This window comes from Spodoptera frugiperda, chromosome 16 (genome assembly GCF_023101765.2).
Source record: "Spodoptera frugiperda isolate SF20-4 chromosome 16, AGI-APGP_CSIRO_Sfru_2.0, whole genome shotgun sequence".
Lineage (NCBI taxonomy): Eukaryota > Metazoa > Arthropoda > Insecta > Lepidoptera > Noctuidae > Spodoptera > Spodoptera frugiperda.
This window is the reverse complement of record NC_064227.1, coordinates 637044-658951: the sequence shown is the minus strand read 5'-3', so window position 1 is coordinate 658951 and position 21908 is coordinate 637044. Positions and strand designations below refer to the sequence as shown.

At 39.8% G+C, this 21908-nt stretch overlaps 1 protein-coding gene across 11 annotated transcripts; it reads left to right on the top strand.

The window, feature by feature from the left end:
* Positions 1–320: 320 nt before the first annotated feature.
* On the top strand, positions 321–21378 carry LOC118280690 (gamma-aminobutyric acid type B receptor subunit 2). Of its 11 annotated transcripts, none has more exons than XM_035600990.2 (32): positions 321–607; positions 5273–5422; positions 7874–7977; positions 8414–8551; positions 8793–8960; positions 9052–9227; positions 9414–9588; positions 9679–9757; positions 9886–10040; positions 10304–10458; positions 10692–10838; positions 10913–11022; positions 11542–11568; positions 12381–12511; positions 12591–12713; positions 13013–13123; positions 13407–13535; positions 13626–13721; positions 14070–14255; positions 15386–15506; positions 15993–16086; positions 16663–16843; positions 17394–17558; positions 17822–18026; positions 18440–18541; positions 18708–18815; positions 19113–19191; positions 19295–19350; positions 19434–19516; positions 19594–19674; positions 19789–20110; positions 20209–21378. In XM_035600990.2, exons 2-32 carry the CDS (start codon positions 5275–5277, stop codon positions 20457–20459), a joined length of 4206 nt encoding a protein of 1401 aa, XP_035456883.2. In that variant the 5' UTR covers positions 321–607; positions 5273–5274; the 3' UTR covers positions 20460–21378. The 11 variants fall into 11 exon arrangements, with proteins under 11 accessions (XP_035456883.2, XP_035456882.2, XP_035456881.2 ...); XM_035600989.2 differs by having other exon boundaries at positions 19431–19516; XM_035600988.2 differs by having other exon boundaries at positions 18708–18830.
* The last annotated feature ends 530 nt before the right edge of the window (positions 21379–21908 follow it).

Genomic DNA, 21908 nt, shown 5'->3' with positions numbered 1-21908 from the left:
GCGATAAAGTTTTTATCGATATTTAACTTACACTGCCCATCACTACGTCTGAAACCACCCCTCTATCGATTTCCACCGCCGAAGCCTAATTTTATCTGTTTGGACAAAGCTACCCTTACTGAAACACCCTTATAACCATTTCCAAACAACTGAAACTACACCTTAAGTCCCATACTCAAAGACCACTTTCCATCAACACGGAAGCGTGTTTTACGCCTTACTGTAATTGAAAGGAAAATTGTACGAAGTGAAATGAGCGGTTATGGGTTCAATCTTAAGGCTATAGTAATAAAGTCGGGTTTCCTATACCAGAAGTGGTGCGGCGACGGTGGACGGCACTTCAAGTTTTAGCCGTCGCCGTGCCGCACAGCTCCAGGTGAAAAATGTAGATTTCAGTTTCGTTTCAGTAATTTTCAGTGTTCCTTTATCAAAATTAGTAAAATTATGGTGTTTAGAGGTGTTACAAGTGGCAGTGTAGATTGGATTTATTGGAAAATGTTGTAGAATGTGGGTTTAGGCTGTGACCTCATGGCGTACCCTTAGCAGACGACGTGGGAGGTTCCAGAACATAAAACTCCTATCAAAAAGGAAGAAAAGGACTTTAAAGGTAAGTAATTTTCATATTAATTAGCGGATTTTTTAATAGGACTAGACTATGTCAAGGCCCTACATGATATGTATATTCGTACCTTACTAGGTACATAGGTGTATCTGTCATGGATAGTGTGATGACCTCAGTAATTGAAAATAGTATTAATCAATCATTATTTTACAATAGGAACTTTCTATGAAAGATTTAATAGGTGTAATGGCTAGGAAGCGAGGAAAGGGCGGAATCATTTTTACTTTAGATAGACCTAGGTACTTAATGGCGGACTTGAATGCACTCAGGTATCGATCTAATGACTTCATAGTCGCCAAATAGTGAATAATCTGTGTTAATAAATTGTCGTGTGTTTATGAACTCGCCTAGTTTTCTGTCTTTATTTCGTGACGTCAGACGTTTTCGTAGAGAAGAGCGTTTGGAATTAGGACTAACTAAGTACTATGATTAGCCCAGGTTATCCTTATATTGCTATAAAAATAAGTCTCCTATCGCGACTGTCTTGATAAACGCAATTATTAAAAAGTATGTACCATAATGATAAAATTTTGTGCGATTTTCACCAATATGCAGTGATTCCGTATTCACGTACCTATATGCTATTATATATTTTATTATATTTCGTTGTCTAGTTTGTACACAAATTAATATATCATGATTTTTTTATTGTATAAGCCGGCAAACGAGCGGACGGATCACCTGATGTTAAGCAATCGCCGCCGCCCATCGACATCCGAAACACCAGAGGCGTTATAAGTCCGTTGCCGGTCTTTTAGGGGATAGGAATTTATGGGTTGTTGGGGAATCGGGGATTGGGATGATTGGGAAAGGGGGTAATTGGGCCTCCGGTAACCTCACTCTACAACGAAGCACACAAGCGTTGTCTACGTGGCCGTGGTATCACTCCGGTCGAACCGGCCCATTCGTGCCGAAGCTTGGCTCTCCCACACATTTTTTTTACCATTTATTTAGTTGTCTCTTTTATTTATTAACTAGCTTCCGCCCGCGACACCGTCCGCGCGGATGTCGGTCTTCGCGTGGAAGTTTTATTTCTCCATTTTGAATAACTCTGACAATGACATCTTATAAATATCTACTGGACCCAAATACGGCGAGGTCCATAATAATTAAGGAGATCCCTCTACCTACCTTGTTGAGCTCGAGTTCTGTAGAATAAAACTGAATTTTTTTTTCTACGTATTTTTTCTAGGATAAAAAGTATCCAATTTTATGCCCAGGATAATAAGGTATAATTATACCAAGTTTCATCGAAATCGAACCGTTAGTTTTCACGTGATGCCTGAACATACAGACAGACAGACAGACAAAAAAAAAATCACATATTTGGGTTTGGTATCGATCCAGTAACACCCCCTGCTATTTATTCTTTCAATATTTTCAATGTACAGAATTGACCCTTCTACAGATTTATTATAATATGATGAATGAATGAATGAGAATGTTATAAACGTAAGAGAAGACAAATATAATCAGAAAGCTCAGAACTGCTAAGTTATCGGGAGTTGTACGTGTTATTGTGAGTCAACCATAAAAGATAGACATTTGCTGTGGTGGAATATTTTTTAAACAATTTTAAAGAGAACATTTCCGTCATACATGATTTCTGTGTAGCTTTAGCCATTATAGCTGCAGCCTTGCACACGCGACGGAAGCTTAAAAGATGGAGTAAGTTCTCCTGTTTTCCCAACATTTCCCTTCACTGCTCCGCTCCTATTGATCGCAGCGTGATGAAAAGTATACTATAACCTGCCCAGGAGTATGAAGAACAATTGTACCAAGTTTCGTTGAAATCTGTCGAGTGGTTTTTGTTTCTATAAAGAACATACAAACAGACAGACAGACAGACAAAAAATTTTCTGATTGCATTTTTGGCATCAGTATCGATCACTAATCACCCGCTGATAGTTATTTTGGAAATATATTTCATGTACAGAATTGACCTCTCTACAGATTTATTATACAGAAGATGTATACATGTAATACCGAGATTAGTAATTGAGATTTTTTTAATCAGAATGTAACCTGTCATTCCTCTTGAGTAGTAAACGGCCAAGCCAGACATTTTGACCATGGTACGGTGATCTCTTTACGTGCGGCCGACTCACCTCGACTCGAGCCGAGCCTACGAGATTTATAAAAATAGCGGGAAAGGGCTAGGTACTACGGGCAGTGCGCTATGAAATAGGCGGTACATCCTACGTATACAAGACTAGCTACTTCCGCGCGGTTTCACTCGCTCTGCTCAGCTCCTATTGGTCATAGCGTGATGTTTTATAGCCTATAACCTTCCTCGATAAATGCACTATCCAACACAAAAAGAATTATTCAATTCGGACCAGTAGTTCCGGAGATTAGCGCGTTCAAACAAACAAACAAACAAACTCTTCAGCTTTATAATATTAGTACAAACAAACAAACAAACAAACAAACTCTTCAGCTTTATAATATTAGTATAGAAGTATAGATGATACTACGGACGACGCACTACGTGCTACACACTGAGAGTAACGTGCTACGACCTACGTGTTACAAGCGACGCACTTAAGCGCTGAGCTACGTGTATGAGTTACACATTACGAGTTCATACTGCGGACGCCGCATTACTATAAGAAAGAGCATACTCCTTTTTTAAAAGGCCGGCAACGTACCTCCTGGTAGGTTCTTCTGGTGTTGCGGGTGTCCATGTGCGGCGCTTTACCATTAGGTGACTCGACTCGTCTGCTCGTTTGCCACCTATTCCATAACAAAAAACTACTTGCTACTTTAAAGCAATAATTATTTTTTTTTTTAAAAAACGTTGCCCCACATTAAGATTTTCTCCTGTGTCGTGGGTGCGTTTACAAACATACAATTTCATATGCACATGACACCCAGACCCGAAACAACAATTTGTGGATCACACAAAGAGTTGCTCCGTGCGGGAATCGAACCCGCTACATGTTGCACGGCAGCCAGTTGCCCAGCCACCACGCTAACCGTGCAGTAAATTAAAAAAAGAAACAAAATGATCCTGTTGGTTCTATTTCTTCCTTTGAAGATGAATAAAAAAAATCGTGTTACTGTAGTTTAAAGAAAAGTAATGAATCAGAAGTTCTCTATTATATTCCCCTTTATAATTATGTGTATAGTTAGTCTTTATACACTGTTTGTACATTCTTTCAGGTATCGTAATATTTAAGATACGAGTATAGAGTATGTACAACAACCCCACAGTCCCTAATTAAGGGTGATTTTCCACGAGAGATATGTGCAATGCTAAGTTGCTGTGGATGCGTTTGACTTTCACCAATCGTGCGTGCAATGAATGCTTGCTATGGATGCGTGTTATGGATGTGTGTTATGTTTGGCTTCCCTACTATCGACACTTCGCATACTCGAGCTGCGCATCTTCCTCGCACAGCTACCTACATAGCTTAGTATCAGTGGAAACGGTCACATAGTTTTACATCTACGTAGCATAACTACATAGCACATCTTTGGTGGAAAAGCACTCTAATGGTATGTTTTGTGAAACACGATAAGTAATTAGACACTTAAGTGGCTATTAACTCGGTAATGGCTTAAAAGACAGCAATTTACATACTAATAACCGAACTTTATTATATTAAGTCTACTATAAACCGGAGCTGTGGACTACCTAGCGGGTTTACCGGGGCTCCGGCTTGAAAAGTAGGAGTAGGAACGGGGTAGTTTTTAGTCAGTAAGAGTCTGACACTCCCTTTCGTCTCACCCAACCCAAGGTGAGAGAAGACATTGGATGATTTCCCACCTTAAAAAAAAGTCTACTACAAAAGCATTAGGTATCTAGTCACCTCTAATCCTAGGCACTAAACGATATTGCACGTTTGCAATTACCCATTATTTGTTAGTGCACATTCAGTTAACGTTATGCTGATTAATAAATACTAGAATATTCGCACTTGACTAGCAATCATCACATAAGTCAGACAATCTTATTATCGCCATAAAATCTAAAACAAAACGTGGTAATGCGACTAAAAATAATTTAGTCAACCTAGGAATAAAATTAGACTCAACTACTTATAGGTATGCTAGGTAGTTATTGTTAGGGTTGAAAGCCCTCATGCAGGCAAGCCGGAGGGGAGTGACAGAGGGGGCTGCCAGACAGTCCGTATTGATTTATAGCCACCCCCTACCCTCTCCTCCCTACCCCTTTGTATGCACGTCGCTGCGCGGTGTGGAAATACCGTATCAACTGCAGTACAGTTCTAGTGCTTGCATTTATCGGACGAGGTCCTGTCGCGTCTTCACCATGCTGAGTCTAAATCTTAGGTGAGGCTGGAAGCTTATTTTATTAATATGTAGGTAGTAGTTCTTCTTTGTATTATGTTATGAGGGTATGATAAGACGAGGCATTATTTTTTTTTGATGGGGGATAATCATTCAATGACTTCTCCCGCCTTGGGTGAGGCGTGAAGGAGTGTCAGACTCTTACTGACTAAAAATCACCTTGTTCCTACTCCTGCTTTCCAAGCCGGAGCCTTGGTAAACCCGCTAGGTAGTCCGCAGGGGCATAAATTAAGGATACGGAAGGAAAAACATCGTGCGAGCTTTGCCTCATTCTTCAAGGGCTAAGAACTCTTCAAAGACCAATAGCAGAGTATTCAATAAAACTGATTCTTCCAGCCATGTCTCCGCTGCTGATCCTGGTGCTGGCGACCCTGAGCCAGGGGTTCCCGCAGAAGCCGAACCTGGACGCGATCCTGAACAGAAGGACCGATGTCTACATCGCGGGGTTCTTCCCATTTGGCAAGGGCGTGGAGAATTCAAACACCGGTAAGTGCTTAATATAACAATCCTCACAAACACTTTCTCAGTAAAAAAGTAGTTGGAGCGTTGAACAAGCTCCTGGAAAATGTGTTTTCAGCCCTAAATGTGAATTTAATGAAAATTCGATTAGAAAAATACAGTAGAAGCTCTTTATTCGCGGGGTATGCGTTCCGTAAATATGCCGCGAATACAGAAACCGTGAATATGGAATGGCAATTTGTATGGGGTTATAGGGGATACGTTCCTAGATGACGAAATCAAGAAGCAAATTGTAGATAAAAAAAATATTTAATTGAACTTTCTGATCATACAGATTGATGAATTACATAATATTGTCATCAAGTTTAAGTAAGGCAGAAGTTACAATCTAGACGTAGTTGTAATGAGGCTATTTTATTTTTTTATCCTTCTACTGACGCGTTGACAAAGGATAGCGAATGTATTTTTTTAGGTACATGCACGCACCGATATTTCGATTCGATCCGCGAATAAAGAAATCTTGACCGCGAATATAGGAATTGGGTCGCATTTTTTCAATCCGCGAATAGTGAAAACGCGAATGAAGGAAGCGCGAATAAGGAGCTTCTACTGTATTTACTCAACTGCAAGAAATGAATTAGTGAAAATTAACAGGATGCGGGTGTTATCAGTTGTTTCAACTGCCTGCCTGTCTCCAAATAAATAAATATCATAATTATAGTTTTTTTCCTTTTTTGTACAATATATTTTGCCCCAACCGCTCTAAGTTTTATTTCTGTGTCATAGATGCGTTCATAGAAAGGTAAAGCAAATAATATAAAATAATTACATTGATTTACCGTTCTTGAGTATGGCTTTAAAGTAACGCATTTTTCGAACAATTTACTCATCAACATAATTATGTATATCTTGTTGCGGACATATTATTATATGCTAAAGAATATATTTCCTAATTTTTTTTTTAAACATTGCCCCTCATTAGGATTTTCTCCTGTATCGTGGGTGCGTTTACAAACATACAAGTTCACATACACATGACACCCAGACCCGAAACAACAATTTGTGGATCACACAAAGAGTCGCTCCGTGCGGGAATAGAACCCACTACCCGTAGCGCGACAGCCAGTTGCCCAGCCACCGTACTAACCGTGCAGTCATTTCAGTGCAATTAAATCTTAGCCAGCCCGATCGAATCGAAACGAGAGGGCGTTGGGCACTTTGATTGGTTGATTTATTCGAGCCGGCCAATCAGATCACCGAATGCGCTCCCGTTTCGATTACTTTAAACGTAAAGCAAACTCATACTAAGGGTACTGATTGGTTGGTTTATTCGAGCCGGCCAATCAGAGCCCTGAACGCGCTCTCGTTTCGATTACTTTTAAACGTTAAACAAACTCGTACTAAGGGTATGTTAGTATAGCCAGAGTGACTTATTAATTATTTCATGTTACCAATCCATTTCTATAGGAAACCATTAAATAAATCGCTGCTAATTGAATTGCCACTCAAGTGGAGTCAGAAGTTTGCGATGTTTAATGGAATCACTTGTAAAGAAGTTCCGACTAAGTAATGGCTAAGTTTGATCAAGTAGCTCGTAACTTAATAGAGTGCTTGTATTCTCTTGATAAGTACTAAGTTATTTACGAGAATTGTGAAAGTTTTCTTAGTAAAGTTCCTCTATTTCTGATGATATAGATTATGGATAGAAGTAGGTAGTCAAGATTTAACTTACTGTCCTCTTGGTTTTTGATTTTTAGAACTCGAACGCCCTGAACTGCAGAGACAGCTTAGGCTATTTTTTTTTTAAACGTTGCCCCACGCTAGGATTTTCTCCTGTGTCATGAGTGCGTTTACAAACATACAATTTCGCATACACATGACAGCCAGACCCGAAACAACAGTTTGTGGAACACACAAAGAGTTGCTCCGTGCGGGAATCGAACCCGCTACACGTTGCGCAGCCACCGCGCCAACCGTGCAGTCAATGAATTGTCAATTCGAAACTTTAGAAGTGAGCTCGATCGCATTTTTACCCATCATTGGTCGATATTATTCTCACCACCAGTGACATCGGTGGACCGCGATCGAGGTCTTTTCGAATGTTTCGAATTGACTATTACAGAATTTCCTACCAGGTCACCTGATGGTAAGCTATTAGCATGGGCCATGGGCTTATCCAAAGCACGAATGCATTTTTGAGAGATAAATAATAAAAGCGACAAATTTGAGGTTGGTTTCACTAAAAAAAACTAAAATTTGGTAAAAAGCGGCTAAATCCAGACAGGATTTAACCACTTTTTACCAGATTTTTAATTGAGAGTAAGATCTACCCCCATGGGAGACAGACGTGAGGTTAAGTATGTACATATGTAGTAAGTTCGTAAATTGTACGAACTATCTGCCACATAAGTTTATCAGGTATTTAACATGTAGGTACTCAGTGAAATCATTAGCTCAAACCAAAGCCCATTGTTATAGGTCGAGGGGTGATGCCGAGCGTGAAGCTAGCTTTGGATCACGTCAACGAGCACGACTCCGTGCTGCGCAACTACCGGCTTCACATGTGGTGGAACGATACTGAGGTGAGGTACTTCTCTATACAAGAAGACAAGTCATAATAATGTTTGTTGAATCCTTGTTAGTCCATTGTGATCTTGGTTTCGAGGAAATTAATGACACATTCAGATTCTATGATCTTATACAGACCTGGGCGATTACTCTTGAAACAAATCTCAACGACAATGCAAGAAAATCTCAATAATTATTCAATGTCAAAACCCTAACCATAGCTGTTAAAATAGCATTCGGAGTATGGAATATAACGCCAAACTCCATCCCATTTAGCTTATTCAATATCCACGCAATACGGAAGCAATGGGGACTAGTGTTGCAAAAATAATAAGAGTACGTTTCACAATATCAATGTCGATCGATCGGATTTAGATTCAAGAGTAAGCCCCCAGATGACTGATAGCATCTTTGTATATTGTGCAAGTAACAAACGCTAAACATCCACAGTGCAATGCCGCAGTCGGCGTGAAGTCATTCTTCGATATGATGCACAGTGGTCCCCATAAGCTGATGCTATTCGGGGCTGCGTGCACCCACGTCACCGACCCCATTGCCAAGGCGTCCAAGCACTGGCATCTCACTCAGGTAGGATTGACCTTAATTATAGATAACACAGGGACGTACGCATGGCCTACCCAACAGGTGTATAAAAGACACACCAACCAAAAAAATGTGCAATAATTCTAGCTGATAATAGGATTGTTGTATTACTTATTGTGGCCTGGTCTACGGCCTGGCCATATACATTGTGTATATTGTGGGACACCCATGCAGTGTCCCACACGTTGTCTATAGTTCGGTCGGCCTCCTTGTCTCGTTTTTCCAGCTGTCGTACGCGGACACCCATCCGATGTTCACGAAGGAAGCCTTCCCCAACTTCTTCCGCATCGTGCCCTCGGAGAATGCCTTCAACTTGCCCAGGATCAGGCTGCTACAGCACTTCAACTGGACCAGAGTTGGGACTATCTATCAAAATGAGCCCAGATATGCTTTGGTGAGTCATTTATTCTCAAGAAAATGTCAAAATCTTATTTCTCTTTCTATGAACTAAAAAGATATATTGAACAACATCGTCTATTTTCCAGGCCCATAACCGTCTGCTTGCTGACCTGGACAGCAACGGCTTCCTCATTGAAGAAACCCAGAGTTTCGCAACGGAGGTGAAGACTGCGTTGGCAAAGCTCAAAGAAAAAGACGTTAGGATCATTCTGGGAAACTTCAATGAAACTTGGGCTCTCCATATATTCTGTGAGGCGTATAAGTTAGTATCCATCAATTTCAGTTCTCAGTTCTGACTCTCATTAGTAAGAAAGAATAGCGTGCAAGATAAATATTCGATCATTGTACAGATAGAAGCAGGACCTATAATAATCGGTCACGATTCCATAAAAATTGCAACTGCACCAATTTTAATATGAGGGTTTTTAATTCGTCTTTTCTTTGTCAGCCTAGAAATGTACGGGCGAGCGTACACCTGGCTTCTCCTGGGCACGTACAGCAACAAGTGGTGGATGAGGCACGCGCCCTGCTCCAAGAAGAACCTGACGGCAGCACTGGATACCACCATCCTGACGGATTTGCTTCCACTTTCCACCACAGGGGAGATGACCGTTTCTGGAATTGTAAGAACAGAAAACCAAAATCGCTGAGAATCCCATTTAAAATATGATGAAATTTTTATATCTGAATAAATGATTGTGATGTTTTTCCAGACAGCCAAAGACTATCAAGTGGAGTACGATCGGAGAAGAGGCTTAGAGTACTCCAGATTCCATGGCTACACTTACGATGGTAAGGGTATATTCCTCTATTTTAATTGAGTTCTGCTCCCAAATTCGCTGCACTAGTAATCACTTAAATCTTAAACTTGACTTTATTCTTTAACCACCATGTTACAATCTACAATGAAACCTCTCAAGGTATATGGGCGATGGCGCTGGCGATCCAAACGGTGGCGCAGCGAGTCAGGTCCAAATACAAAGAGAAGACAGTCCAGGACTTCAAGTATAGAGACAAGGAGTGGGAGCAGCTCTTCCTGGATGCTCTCAGCAATGTCACCTTTGAAGGTGTCACGGTCAGTATACCATCAATCTTGTAATCTGATGAAAATATTATCCTTTTCCTCTAAGGTAAGAAGTAGCCCTGTAAAGCATACAAGTTTTTGCATAATAGCTACGCCTACCTCGTTGATGGGCCGGGTAGTTGGTTTGCTTAATTTATATTTCAAGAATTGAAGTAAAAACATGGAAGACAAAATTATTTTTTGCGAAAAAAAATCACCTCTTTACAGCCCTTCAGGAGTACAAGCACTATCAACTATATCTTTTGTAATTTTAGGGTCCAGTTCGTTTCTATGACAACGAGCGTAAGGCGTCGATCTTGCTGAAGCAGTTCCAAGGAGAAGGGACGGGAGAAGTGAAGGTTGGAGAGTATTGCGCGGAGAGAGACCACCTCGACCTGGTCAGCGGGGAGCCATTCAAGTGGTTTGGCAAGTAAGGAGAGATTTTATTTGTTTTAGCTTTAAAAAAACCATAACGTGGTCAATAACTCTTCATTTGATGAACTGCTTGAGTAAAGATAATGCTTCTGGAACTACATGAAACGTAATAGAATATAGAGCTTCGTCTAAAGACTTCGTCTAAATTAAGATGTTCAGTTACTTGACTGATGATATATTATTATCTACTACGATTGAAATTGCGAATTATTCCGCAATGTTTTACAGAAACCCGCCTAAGGATCGGACTCTGAGGTTGATCGAGCACACGCAAGTGAACATCACCATCTACTCCATCCTGGTGTCTTGCTCCGTGCTCGGTATCCTGCTCGCCACCGGGTTCCTCGCCATGAACATACACTACAGGAATCAAAGGTAACAACTCGAGGTTCATAATATTTCGTTTACAAATAAAGACGTGACACAATTTGATAAATAATATTCCACAGGTACATCAAAATGTCATCTCCACACCTGAATAACTTGATCATCGTCGGGTGTATGCTGACCTACCTGAGTGTCATCTTCCTCGGCCTCGACTCCAGCCTCAGCAGCATCGGTAAGTATCTCAGGACCATCTCCAACTTTGTGCTGACTTGCCTTATTAACATCTTTGTGTTCTTTCTAACTTGGAGCTGGAGGTAACATCATGCTCATCATTTTGGATTCTGAGGAGTGCTGGTGCTAAGCAAGTGATTGAATTTTTACACTGCTAACAATTATGGAGCAAAATTATTTTGGGACATTTTAAAGTCACTAAATTATTGTTTTATTCAGGAACACTCATAGGCATTGGTTTATACGATACCCATGTAAGTTAATCTGATTCTAATATTCTCATAAGAATTAACGGGACCGTAGTTCTTAGTTCATCATCTACTCGACGATAGTTTATGTCCAATAGTATTTTGGAACATAACCGACTTTGCTTAGCTCCCACCTCCATTCTAACAACAAAATTTAAAAACCAAAACTAAACTAAAGTACTTAAACAGGCACATTCGACTCGCATGACGCTAGCACTATCATCGACCACGCTACTATGTCATCTGATCTCATCATTGCCATTGGTTCTTAGGTCTTTCTCAGGACACGCCGCACGGAGGTAAAAGCTTGATCCCACCCCTAAAGCTTGAGCTTGAATCCTGGGCTATGTGGATCCTCAACCAAATTTTGGGAACTAACCCATCCTTGATATAATTTTAATTCTGAGAAAGACCTAGGCAGTTTTCTAGGTCCGAGGAGTCGCGCATGTTTCCAAGTTTTGGTTTGTTTGCTCCTTCATCCGCGATGCTTTTGTGGGTTGGTTCGTATGTCTCTGTATTCTCTACAGCTTTTTATTCTTGTTGTGCTTTGTATTGACGGACCAGAGGTGTACTGTGAAAGATTTACCTTAATTTTTCCTTTTCTTCTAGAATGGTTTTGAGAATGTTTATATCGCTGTCATCTGTGGTCTGTATTTCCAATATCTTAATGGTTACTGTACCGATTTCCCGTCATACTGTCCCATGGAGAACTGTTTGATGAAGTATTGTTCAAATCTAATTTCTAATCACATGCATCATTTGTTACTTTCCATCTTATATCAACCAGTTTGACATTACTTACATTTATTTTATTTTATTCTTTTCGCGCAAAGTTGCATGCATTTTTTTCATTTCTGCAAATAAAATAATTAAAATAATATATAAATGTGTTGAACTAAAACATAAATAATATAGAATGTAATGTTATGTGATGATATTTTAATTTATTAGGTAGGTACTGTGACGAGACTCAGCAACTGCAATACTTTAGTTACTCTTCACATTATTTTCCTTTTTGCCGAGTCTCATGAATGTACCTATTGTATTATACACATTAATTGTTTCGTACTTATGAATTACTGGTATTTCATTACAATCTTTGACTCCACAGCGGCGTTTCCTTACATCTGTACCGCTAGAGCCTGGCTTCTGATGGCAGGCTTCAGTCTGGCCTTCGGAGCCATGTTCTCCAAGACTTGGCGAGTGCATTCCATCTTCACTGATGTTAAGCTGAATAAGAAGGTGAATTGATTCATCTTGCTTTTTATCTACTTGAAGAGTGCCAGGGATATTGTTATCATTACTATTTATTATTTTACAGGTCATTAAAGACTACCAGCTCTTTATGGTGGTGGGTGTGCTTCTGGCAATTGACCTGGCCATCATGACTACCTGGCAAGTCTCAGACCCATTCTATAGAGCTACGAAGCAGATGGATCCTTATGTAAGAACCTTTTTGTACTGAAATATCACACTAATAATATAAATGAGAAAGTTTGTTTATTTGAATATTTGGCCTTCAATCACGCTGAAACTACTTAACAAATTTTGATGAAATTCGGAATACAGACAGGGTTTGAGCAGACTTAGATGATAGGATACGTTTTATCCCATAGAAATGCGGAGAAAATATTAACACAATACGCTAGCAGAAGTATTGTGTTCATATTTTCATAAACTTTATAATAACGTTCAGACATACTAATATATTAGGTAATGTGTTTGCAATTTGCTTTGTTTTAGCCACATCCTTCGAGTGAAGATATCGTCATAGTCCAGGAGAACGAGTACTGCCAGTCGGAGAGGATGACCATTTTCATTGGAATTATTTACGCTTATAAGGGACTATTATTAGTAAGTAGACACATGTTTTTACCCAAACATTGTCATGATCTTAATAAAGCTTTTGATAAAGTCAAATTACTAAAATTAAATATAAATTAAGTGGACTTTGATATATTGAATATTAATAATGTTTACGGTTAAATGAAAACCTGATAAAATTATTGACGATATGATATAATAAAATTGTAGTATACCTTTCAAACATATTCACAGCTAGGTATGCCGCAAGGCTCTATTTTAGGTCCAACCCAATTTATTTGATAACGTAAACTAATTGAATGTGTATCGCCAGGTCTTCGGCGCCTTCCTTGCCTGGGAGACACGTCACGTGTCAATCCCAGCCTTGAATGACTCTCAGCACATCGGCCTATCAGTATACAACGTGCTCATCATGTGCATCATGGGAGCTGCTATCACACTTGTAAGATACACTTTACATACAGTACCTTGGTCAAATTTCTTTTTTAAGCAGTGTTGGATTGTTATTGGTTTTATTTTTTCTTTCCCTCAGGTGTTACAAGACCATAAAGATGCGCTGTTCGTCCTCATCGCCATCTTCATCATTTTCTGTACAACAGGCACTCTGTGTTTGGTGTTTGTACCAAAGGTAACATTTGCTACTTCTAATTTTTTTTTTATTATTATAAAGTTTTTTTTTATATTTGTTGGGTCGACATTTGACTGCTATCTCGCTTGGTGGTTAGTGATGATGCGGCCTACGATGGAGCACGTCTGCCCATGAGCAACTTATTCACTCAGTCCTTGAAGACATCCGGGTTATACCCATCAGAAAATATAGACTGCGGCAAAGAATTCCACTCCTTAGCAGTTCGTACAAGGAAGCTTGAAGCGAAGCGCTTCGTCTAGGCGTGGAAGGAAATGAGTTGATATTGAAAAGCTTATTCGCAGGAAAATGATTCACTTTTAATATTCAATTGCCTTTTTTGTTTCTCAGTTATTGGAACTGCGACGTAACGGGCCGGGTGGAGCAGGCACGGGCCGCATCCGGGCGACCCTGCGACCTGCCTCCACGCACGAGTGTCGGTCACCGGGGCCTGAACTGGAGCGCCGTATGAAGGAACTGCGTCAGTATAACAACCGATACCGTCGCACGCTGCAGGCCAAAGAGAATGAACTGCAGGTGAGAAGTGACATAAGATTTTTAATAGTTAAACCTATTAGGAATGTAGGCAAGTAAGAAATCTAAACCAATCAGATATCTCATATCGTAATTCTTTGTCTAACTTAGAAGAATAAGAAAAAAGAAAAAAGAGAAGCATCTTACTATTGGTAAGATTTTTCTTCTATTCTTATATCCACAACTGTAAAAAGAGATCTGTAAATTAATTATGGTTTTTCGGCTTAGTAACTGTTTGAAGAGGAACTCGACTGGTTTCAAGCCATGCTAAAGGCTCATATTTATGAGCAGCATTCCGCGACTGACGACGCGGCGACCGTAGCGGCGACTGTCGCGCTGCTATTAATTTAGTATGTTTCACGAAAGTTATAATTTAAAAAAAAGATTCGTAGTTCCTACAACTTGTGACTAAAACTATTTCCGTAGAATTATTTTAATTTGTATTAGCTGCCAAGCGAATAAACATCAAACAATGATTATTTTGGACACGCGTTTGATGTGTGTTACGAAATTATTCACGGTTAATATTTGGATCAGATTCATTCATAAAATTGTGTAGTATACTTACCTAAGTAGGTTTATGAGTTATCATGAATGAAGTATCAGTAATTGTTAACAAATCACTGAGTAGGGCTGGGTCCAATTTATTGACATTTCTAGGGCTTGCATTTCAGTATTTTAGGTTCGAGCATCATTTTGTTTAAGGACTCTCTTGAAGAGAATGCAAATAAGCACCTCTTCTGATCACACTTTCCTTGATTAACTTTCAATGACCACAATTAACAAGCAGATTTTTTATGGCATAAGTCGATAAACGAGCAGACGGATCACCTGATGGTAAGCGATCGCCGCCGCCCATGGACACCCAAAACACTAGAAGCGTTACAAGTGCTTTGCGGACCTTTGAGGATAGGAATTTAAGGGCTGTTGGGGATTCGGAGACTGGGAAGATTGGGAAAGGGGGTAATTGGGCCTCCGGTTTTACGTCGGACCATTCGTGACGAAGCATTGCTCGCCTACACTTCTGATCACTCTTTCCTTGATTGACCTTCAATGACCATAATTTAGCAGATTGTTAAATAAGAAATTATATAACATGGCGTCTCTCCAAATCCTTATTATTTCTTTCCCAGATGCTGCTCAGTAAACTTGGAAGTGATGCCAGTTCTGAGTCTTCCACCACGCGGGACTCTCGGTCACCAGCTCCTTCGAGGACCAGGCTTCCAGTGCCCAAAGAGAACATCAGTCATCCTGGTAATTAATTTTTAATTCCACACAATTCAATTGACTGCACGGTTGGCGCGGTGGCTGGGTAACCGGCTGCCGTGTAACGTGTAGCGGGTTCGATTCCCGCACGGAGCAACCCTTTGTGTGATCCACAAATTGTTGTTTCGGGTCTGGGTGTCATGTGTATGTGAATTTGTATATTTGTAAACGCTTCCACAACATAGGACAAAAGCCTAGTGTGTGGCAACGTTTCTTAAAAAAAAAAAGAAACACAGAATTAATAGAGTCAAACAGAAGATTACGCATACATAGACATATAAATATTACTTACATCAATAATGAAGCTCACTTTTTGCCAGATGTGCTGACGTTCAGTATCACATGTACTTACATGTGAAGGTGTATAGTCTAACGCCAAAGTACATAGGTATAATATCTGAGAATTTCGTTAGAAAATTTTAAATCCCAAGCACATTATCATTTCACTTGAAGAAAAATGACTCTAAATTCCAGAAACCAGCGATATAACATCAGTGTGCAGCCTGAGTGCATCAGCAGGAGCTGAGGCTGAGTACATCAACCTGCAGAACCAACAGAACATTGAGAAGTACTTATATTTACTCATCAACTCTATCTAATAACAGTATCGTGTCCATTATCTCATTACCATTCTTTCAATTAATTATTATGTTATCGGCTTACCCACGTAACTGTTTGACGAGGAACTCGGCTAGTTTCAAGCCATGGTAGAGGCTCATATTCATGAACAGCAAGTTCCGCGACACACGACGCGACGATTGTCGCGCTGCTACTGGCGACACGAGTGAGAAAGCCGATAACATAATAATTAATTTAGTATGTCTCACGAAAGTTATAATAACATCCTTTCAATGATTTATTTTATTACTCGCATATAAAATAAATGAATCCTTTACAATACATTTACTTCTGGATGAAATCGAATTGCAAGAAATAGGACCCACATTATATAGTACTTACACAGAATAGTTAGGCAATAAGTTGAAGAAGAAAATGACATCATTCTGACTAGAAGGAACGTCAGAGATACCCTCTTCGTACAATGTTTATGAAGAGGATATAAACCTATCTACATAACACAATAATCTCGAAGAAACCAAAAATATCTGGATAATCTATTTAAATACTCTTATTTGTGCCTCAGAACAAAGCCTTCAGCACCTCCAGAGCCCCTCAAAGATCCGCCACCAAAGGAACCCAAGAAGGAGCAGACGAAAAACGTCTCCTTCAAGAACCACTTGGACTACACCAGCCCACCTTCTTCCAAAGCTGTTCCTGAGAAAGATCAGCTCGCAAAGCTTCCATACGGAGGGTGGAGTGCAGAGGTACGTATCGTGCTGATACCACGTCACGCCTTTACAACAATGTAACCAAAAATTGTATTGTGAATCTGATTGAAAAAGAGTAACCTATGGAGTTTCTTGCTCGTTCTTCTCCATAGGAATCTACACTTTGGAACGAACAAATAGAGCAACTAGAGGACTGACCGACAGACAGACGTTATTAATCTTATTATATTTGCTTTGACGTTCAAAAGTGCCTTCCTGGTCTATTTGAAATAAATGATTTTGACTTTGACTTTTATCTCCAAAGGGGTAGGCACGTTACGGCACGTAATGCCGCTATACAATGTACCTACACCAACTTTCCACCATTTGTGTTTTAAGTCCCAGTCCCAGGGCGTGAGCCTATTGCCATATACTAGGCACAATTCCAGACTCCGTGCTACTACTGAGAAATTTTCGAAAAACCGAAAAAGCCCAGTAATTCTTTACCCGACCCGGGAATCGACCGCTTGACCGGCAGTCGCAGTAAGTAATCATAGTTATTGGATAGCATACATATTAACATCATACCCTCATTTAAAATACACAGGAACCATCAGAGCCACCGAAATCAATGAAGGCCCCAGAGCCAGCGAGGGCGGAGGCGAAGACTATACCAGCTCTGAAGACCAGTGACACTCCAACAGTCAAGTCAATACCAGCTAAGGTTCAGGAACCCATGTACACTAAGGCTGCCACGCCTAAAGTAAATAAGGTAGGTAATACACCCTCTTTTTAAGGGAAAAATCATCCTGTGATTTTCCCACCTTGAGCAAGGCGAGAGGGAGTGTCAGACTCTTACTGATTAAAAACCACCCCGTTCCTACTCCCACTTTTCGAGTCGGAGCCCCGGTTCCGGGGAAAAAATTAACCTTAGTTACTAACCATACCCTAAACGGTTAAAATTATCTCTTGCCAAATGGAATACTTATGGATATTTTTCAATAGGTACACATAACTCTATTTCTTTTTCTACAGACTCCTGAACTGCAAAAGAAGATCGTCAAGACACAAGATTCTCTATCAACGAAGACTACACCATCGAGGGACCACAAGCCTCCCCCGCGGGGCCATAGACGGATGTCCAGCGTCAGCCAGGCTGCTCTACTGACTGACCTGATGCACGTGTCTGTAGACCAGGATGACATCGAACCGCCTCCTGGAATGGAGAGGAAGGTCATAGGTATGGGAGAAAATATTTATTTTTATTTTTTATGAAACACGCCGGTAGTCGAGCAGACGTATTACCTGATGGCAAGCAATCACCGCCGCCCATGGACACTTGAAACACCAGAGGCGTTACAAGTGCGTTGCCGGCTTTTTGGGAGTTAGGAATTTAAGGGTTGTTGTTCGGGAATCGGGGATGGGGAAGATTGGGAAGGGGGCAATTGGGCCTCCGGTAACCTCACTCACACAACGAAACACAACGCAAGCGTTGTTTCACGTCGATTTTCTGTGAGGCCGTGGTATCACTCCGGTCGAGCCGGCCCATTCGTGCCGAAGCATGGCTCTCCCACACTTGCAAATTTACCTACAAAGATAGTAAGAGTTAAAGTAATAGGGTTATCTTTCAATTATTATTGGTATTCGTTACAGGTCAAGAAAGAGATCCAGTGCCTGTCATTAAACCTAAGGTGGAACCAGAAGACATTCTGGATGTAGACCATGATTACTCTTCGGCAGAAAGAAGAAAATCTTGTAAGTGTACACGTTATTAAGTAGTAGGCATACGCCTTATAATTAAACAAGACTTTACTTCATTAAAACTTCTTAAAATGCAACGAATGGTTTTTTATTATGGAAATAACTGTTCATCCTAAGGGGATCAGTAAACCATTCTTGTCTAACCAACCAATTGTTTCAGGTCAAAGAAGAGATTCAGAAAAAAGAAAGAAGGAGTTCATAGTGGTGCAGAGTGACTTATGGGACACCAATACCTTCCAGTACACCTGCCAGAAGTCTCCGCCAGCAGGTGAGGGCGCCCCAGGTGATGACTTGACTCTTATTGAGTAGCAGACTAGCAGTACAGTAGAGGTAGATGTCCGGAAGGAAGTTGGTGTTTATTTCTTTACAGATATTTATATACTTGGGAGCTTCTATGGTTTTAGAAGTCCAAAGATAGGGATTCTATCCTAAACTACCTGCCTATACTTGTCTTTCCAAAAAATATTACCAAGCATATAACTTTTAGAGCTTGTTTTGGTCCTAGCAGTCCCTTTCTCGCGAAAATCTTATTTTCCAAATTAATTTGCCTTTTTAATTTCTGCAGTAAGTCACCATCACTCTCCAATGCAGAGAAGTGTGTCAGAAAAGAGTAGACAATCACAGTCTTCACCTCATCATCACAGGTACTTCAACTACCATCTCTTAAGGCTTACTTTTCTTTACCATAACTTTCGCTTTTGATTTTAACCTTGATTTTGTTCATAAATCGCCTTAACACCTTTCCAGGGAAACTGACACGAGAAGCATGGAAAGGAGAGCTTCAAATGCTTCCATAAATTATGGTAAACCTTGTACCAACTTTGCCTGTAGAGTTATCATTGTAATAGCAACCTAAGTCTTTGCTAATAAAATTCATTTTTAGCAGGCACTGGGACCGGTACGAGAGGTGGTACTCCTGAAGGGTATCGGGAAGCGGAAACCCTTAGAATGACAGATAGGCTCTCAAAGGTAATAATGCAATCATTGATCGACTCGGAAATGTCTCAAGAGCATCGTGCCTTTATTAATGCCTGTTCCTTCCACAGCGACGAGGCTCAGAGTTCCCACAACCAGTCAGCACACCTCCACAGCAGGCACCAGCCAAAAGAAGACAGTCTGCAGCTCATGTAAGTTACAACTCTCTGTTAATATTTTAATACGATTTAGCCGTAAAGTCTACAGCCACCTCCCATATGAGAGTCTATAAGCCGTTGATTAAATACCTATTCTCCTGTTTCCAGGTTAGATCATATCAAGAAGAGAGGATGTCAAGAGAAGAAGAAAGAAAGTCGAAAACGGAGTCCACACCCAGAAGACATGACGACATTCCCAGGAAATCTGTGCCAGAACCAGTTCTTGAGACAGAAACCTGGAAACCAGATCCTGACACCATCAGAATGGTGAAAACACAGGATTCGCCTGCAAAGAGGTTGCGACAGGAAGCTGAGCCTTTGAAGAGGGCAAAGGGTGTTGGAGATTCTCCAAGGCTGACGCAAGCCAGCCACACGCCGAGACCTGATCATCATAAGAGCAGTCCTAATGTAGCATCAAGACACAAAACAGGTATGTACCTGCACGCACCTGCACATTTGATAAGCTAGTAAAAAAATTACTCTGTTGTAAACATGGATCTATCATTAAATTTATTTTCTTCTGTCCAGATTCTCCAAGTAAACGAGAAGACCGAAAGTCTACCGGCTACAGGAGTGACTCCAAACGCCAAGAATCAGTAGACCAGCGTAAAATGTACACAGCAAGTTCGGAATCAGAACTCTTCGAGTGCGCCATCTTGCCCATCTTCCACAAACTACTCACAGAAAGGCACAAGAGCCAACCACACGGACTCAATCTCAGTTATGGTGTTAGTTGCCCAAATATATCGATAAAATGCGATATAGTTGAGTATTTGTAATGACGTCACAATTTAGTAAATTAACTTACCTAGCAGTGCTAGTAAATGGAAACAAGTTCGGATAATAAAACCAAAGTGGCATTTTTTTATTCAATGTAGAAATGTCAAAATGATGTGAAAATACTTTTAAACTTTTCATTTTATTTTTGCCGCCAAATGAATTCGCTGTGCTTACAACACTAGCTTACCAGTAAACAAAACTTCAAATATCTGCTCTAGTGGTGCCCCGCTAGAGAAGACATTATCGATAACTTTTAAAATAGTATACTAGCTACTGCTACCTGTTATTTTATTAATATTGTATAATTCAATGTTTAGGAAAATGATTGTGCATTTGGCCTCTTAATATTGTTTCGATATTTTGTCATTTGTTAGTTAACGTGACAGATTGTAGTACAAGATTCTAAATAAATATTTTTAGATGTGTAAAAATTCATCGACAAGTTCGCTCACGGGTCTTTAAATGTAAAATGTAAAAATTATCGAAAGTATTAAATTTTAACATCGAATAAGTGTAAAAAGGTTTAGTCGAGTCGCACAGGATCTCTTAACGCACAACATTGGAATCCCACTGTTGGGCCAACTTCCCAGTAATATTTTTGTTTGTGATATATTTTATACTCAAGTTAGTTGTTAGATCGATGTGTTCAGTTGGTTAAACATTTTATCTACTTTGTAGGTTACCAATACTATTTACTAGTCATCGGTTATGCCGCCTGTTGTTCAATTTTTTGATTATAATAATGTTAAAGAGTTTATGTACCTTTTATCGACGAACCGATTGTGTTATACCTAATATAATTTATCCTATCAAATAAGAAAGAAAATTTTGTCTATTTGCACGTAATTTTAAAGACTTGATAATTTGTAAGATTGAACATAGGTACCTACTTAATGTAATAAATCATTTGAATATAAAGAGTTGTTTTTTATTGGTCTTAAGTCTAAACACCTGGTACGAAATACAAACGAACGTAGCATATTACCTTTTACTCCTAGAAGGTTTAGACATAGCTGCTATTACATGCACGTTACGTTACGTATTAACGAATCACTAGTTATGTTATATGTCTCCATATTATATACTAGGAAAACGTATTATTCCCAAAATTGATGCACACAGCAGCACGAGAGTAACGTGTTATACGTGTGCCCAAAATTTTCGAGAACTGTCACAGATAGTATGTGTGTGGTAATAATTTGGTTAACCCAGGAATCGATCTTGGCACCCTTTGCTCGATAGTGCATTTTTTCTTCCTCCTTTTTGCTATTAATCCGATGTATGTTGCGCAAACATGAAAAATAAACAAGTCGTATAAATAATCCAAATTGTTCTTAAACTTTTTAGGTTTAGATTCTTATTGGATGGTTATCATATTTTTTTGTTCTTACATTCAAATCATGGCTTAAAAATAAATAAATACAATTGAGACAAATGTTATAAACCGA

Bases quoted from the DNA above. Each gene is read 5' to 3' on its own strand.
- LOC118280690 (XM_035600986.2), top strand. From the start codon at position 5,275: ATGTCTCCGCTGCTGATCCTGGTGCTGGCGACCCTGAGCCAGGGGTTC. The intron at 15,507-15,992 runs GTAATTAATTTT...TCTAAATTCCAG, and splicing joins AGAGAACATCAGTCATCCTG to AAACCAGCGATATAACATCA. The intron at 19,192-19,294 runs GTACTTCAACTA...ACACCTTTCCAG, and splicing joins TCTTCACCTCATCATCACAG to GGAAACTGACACGAGAAGCA.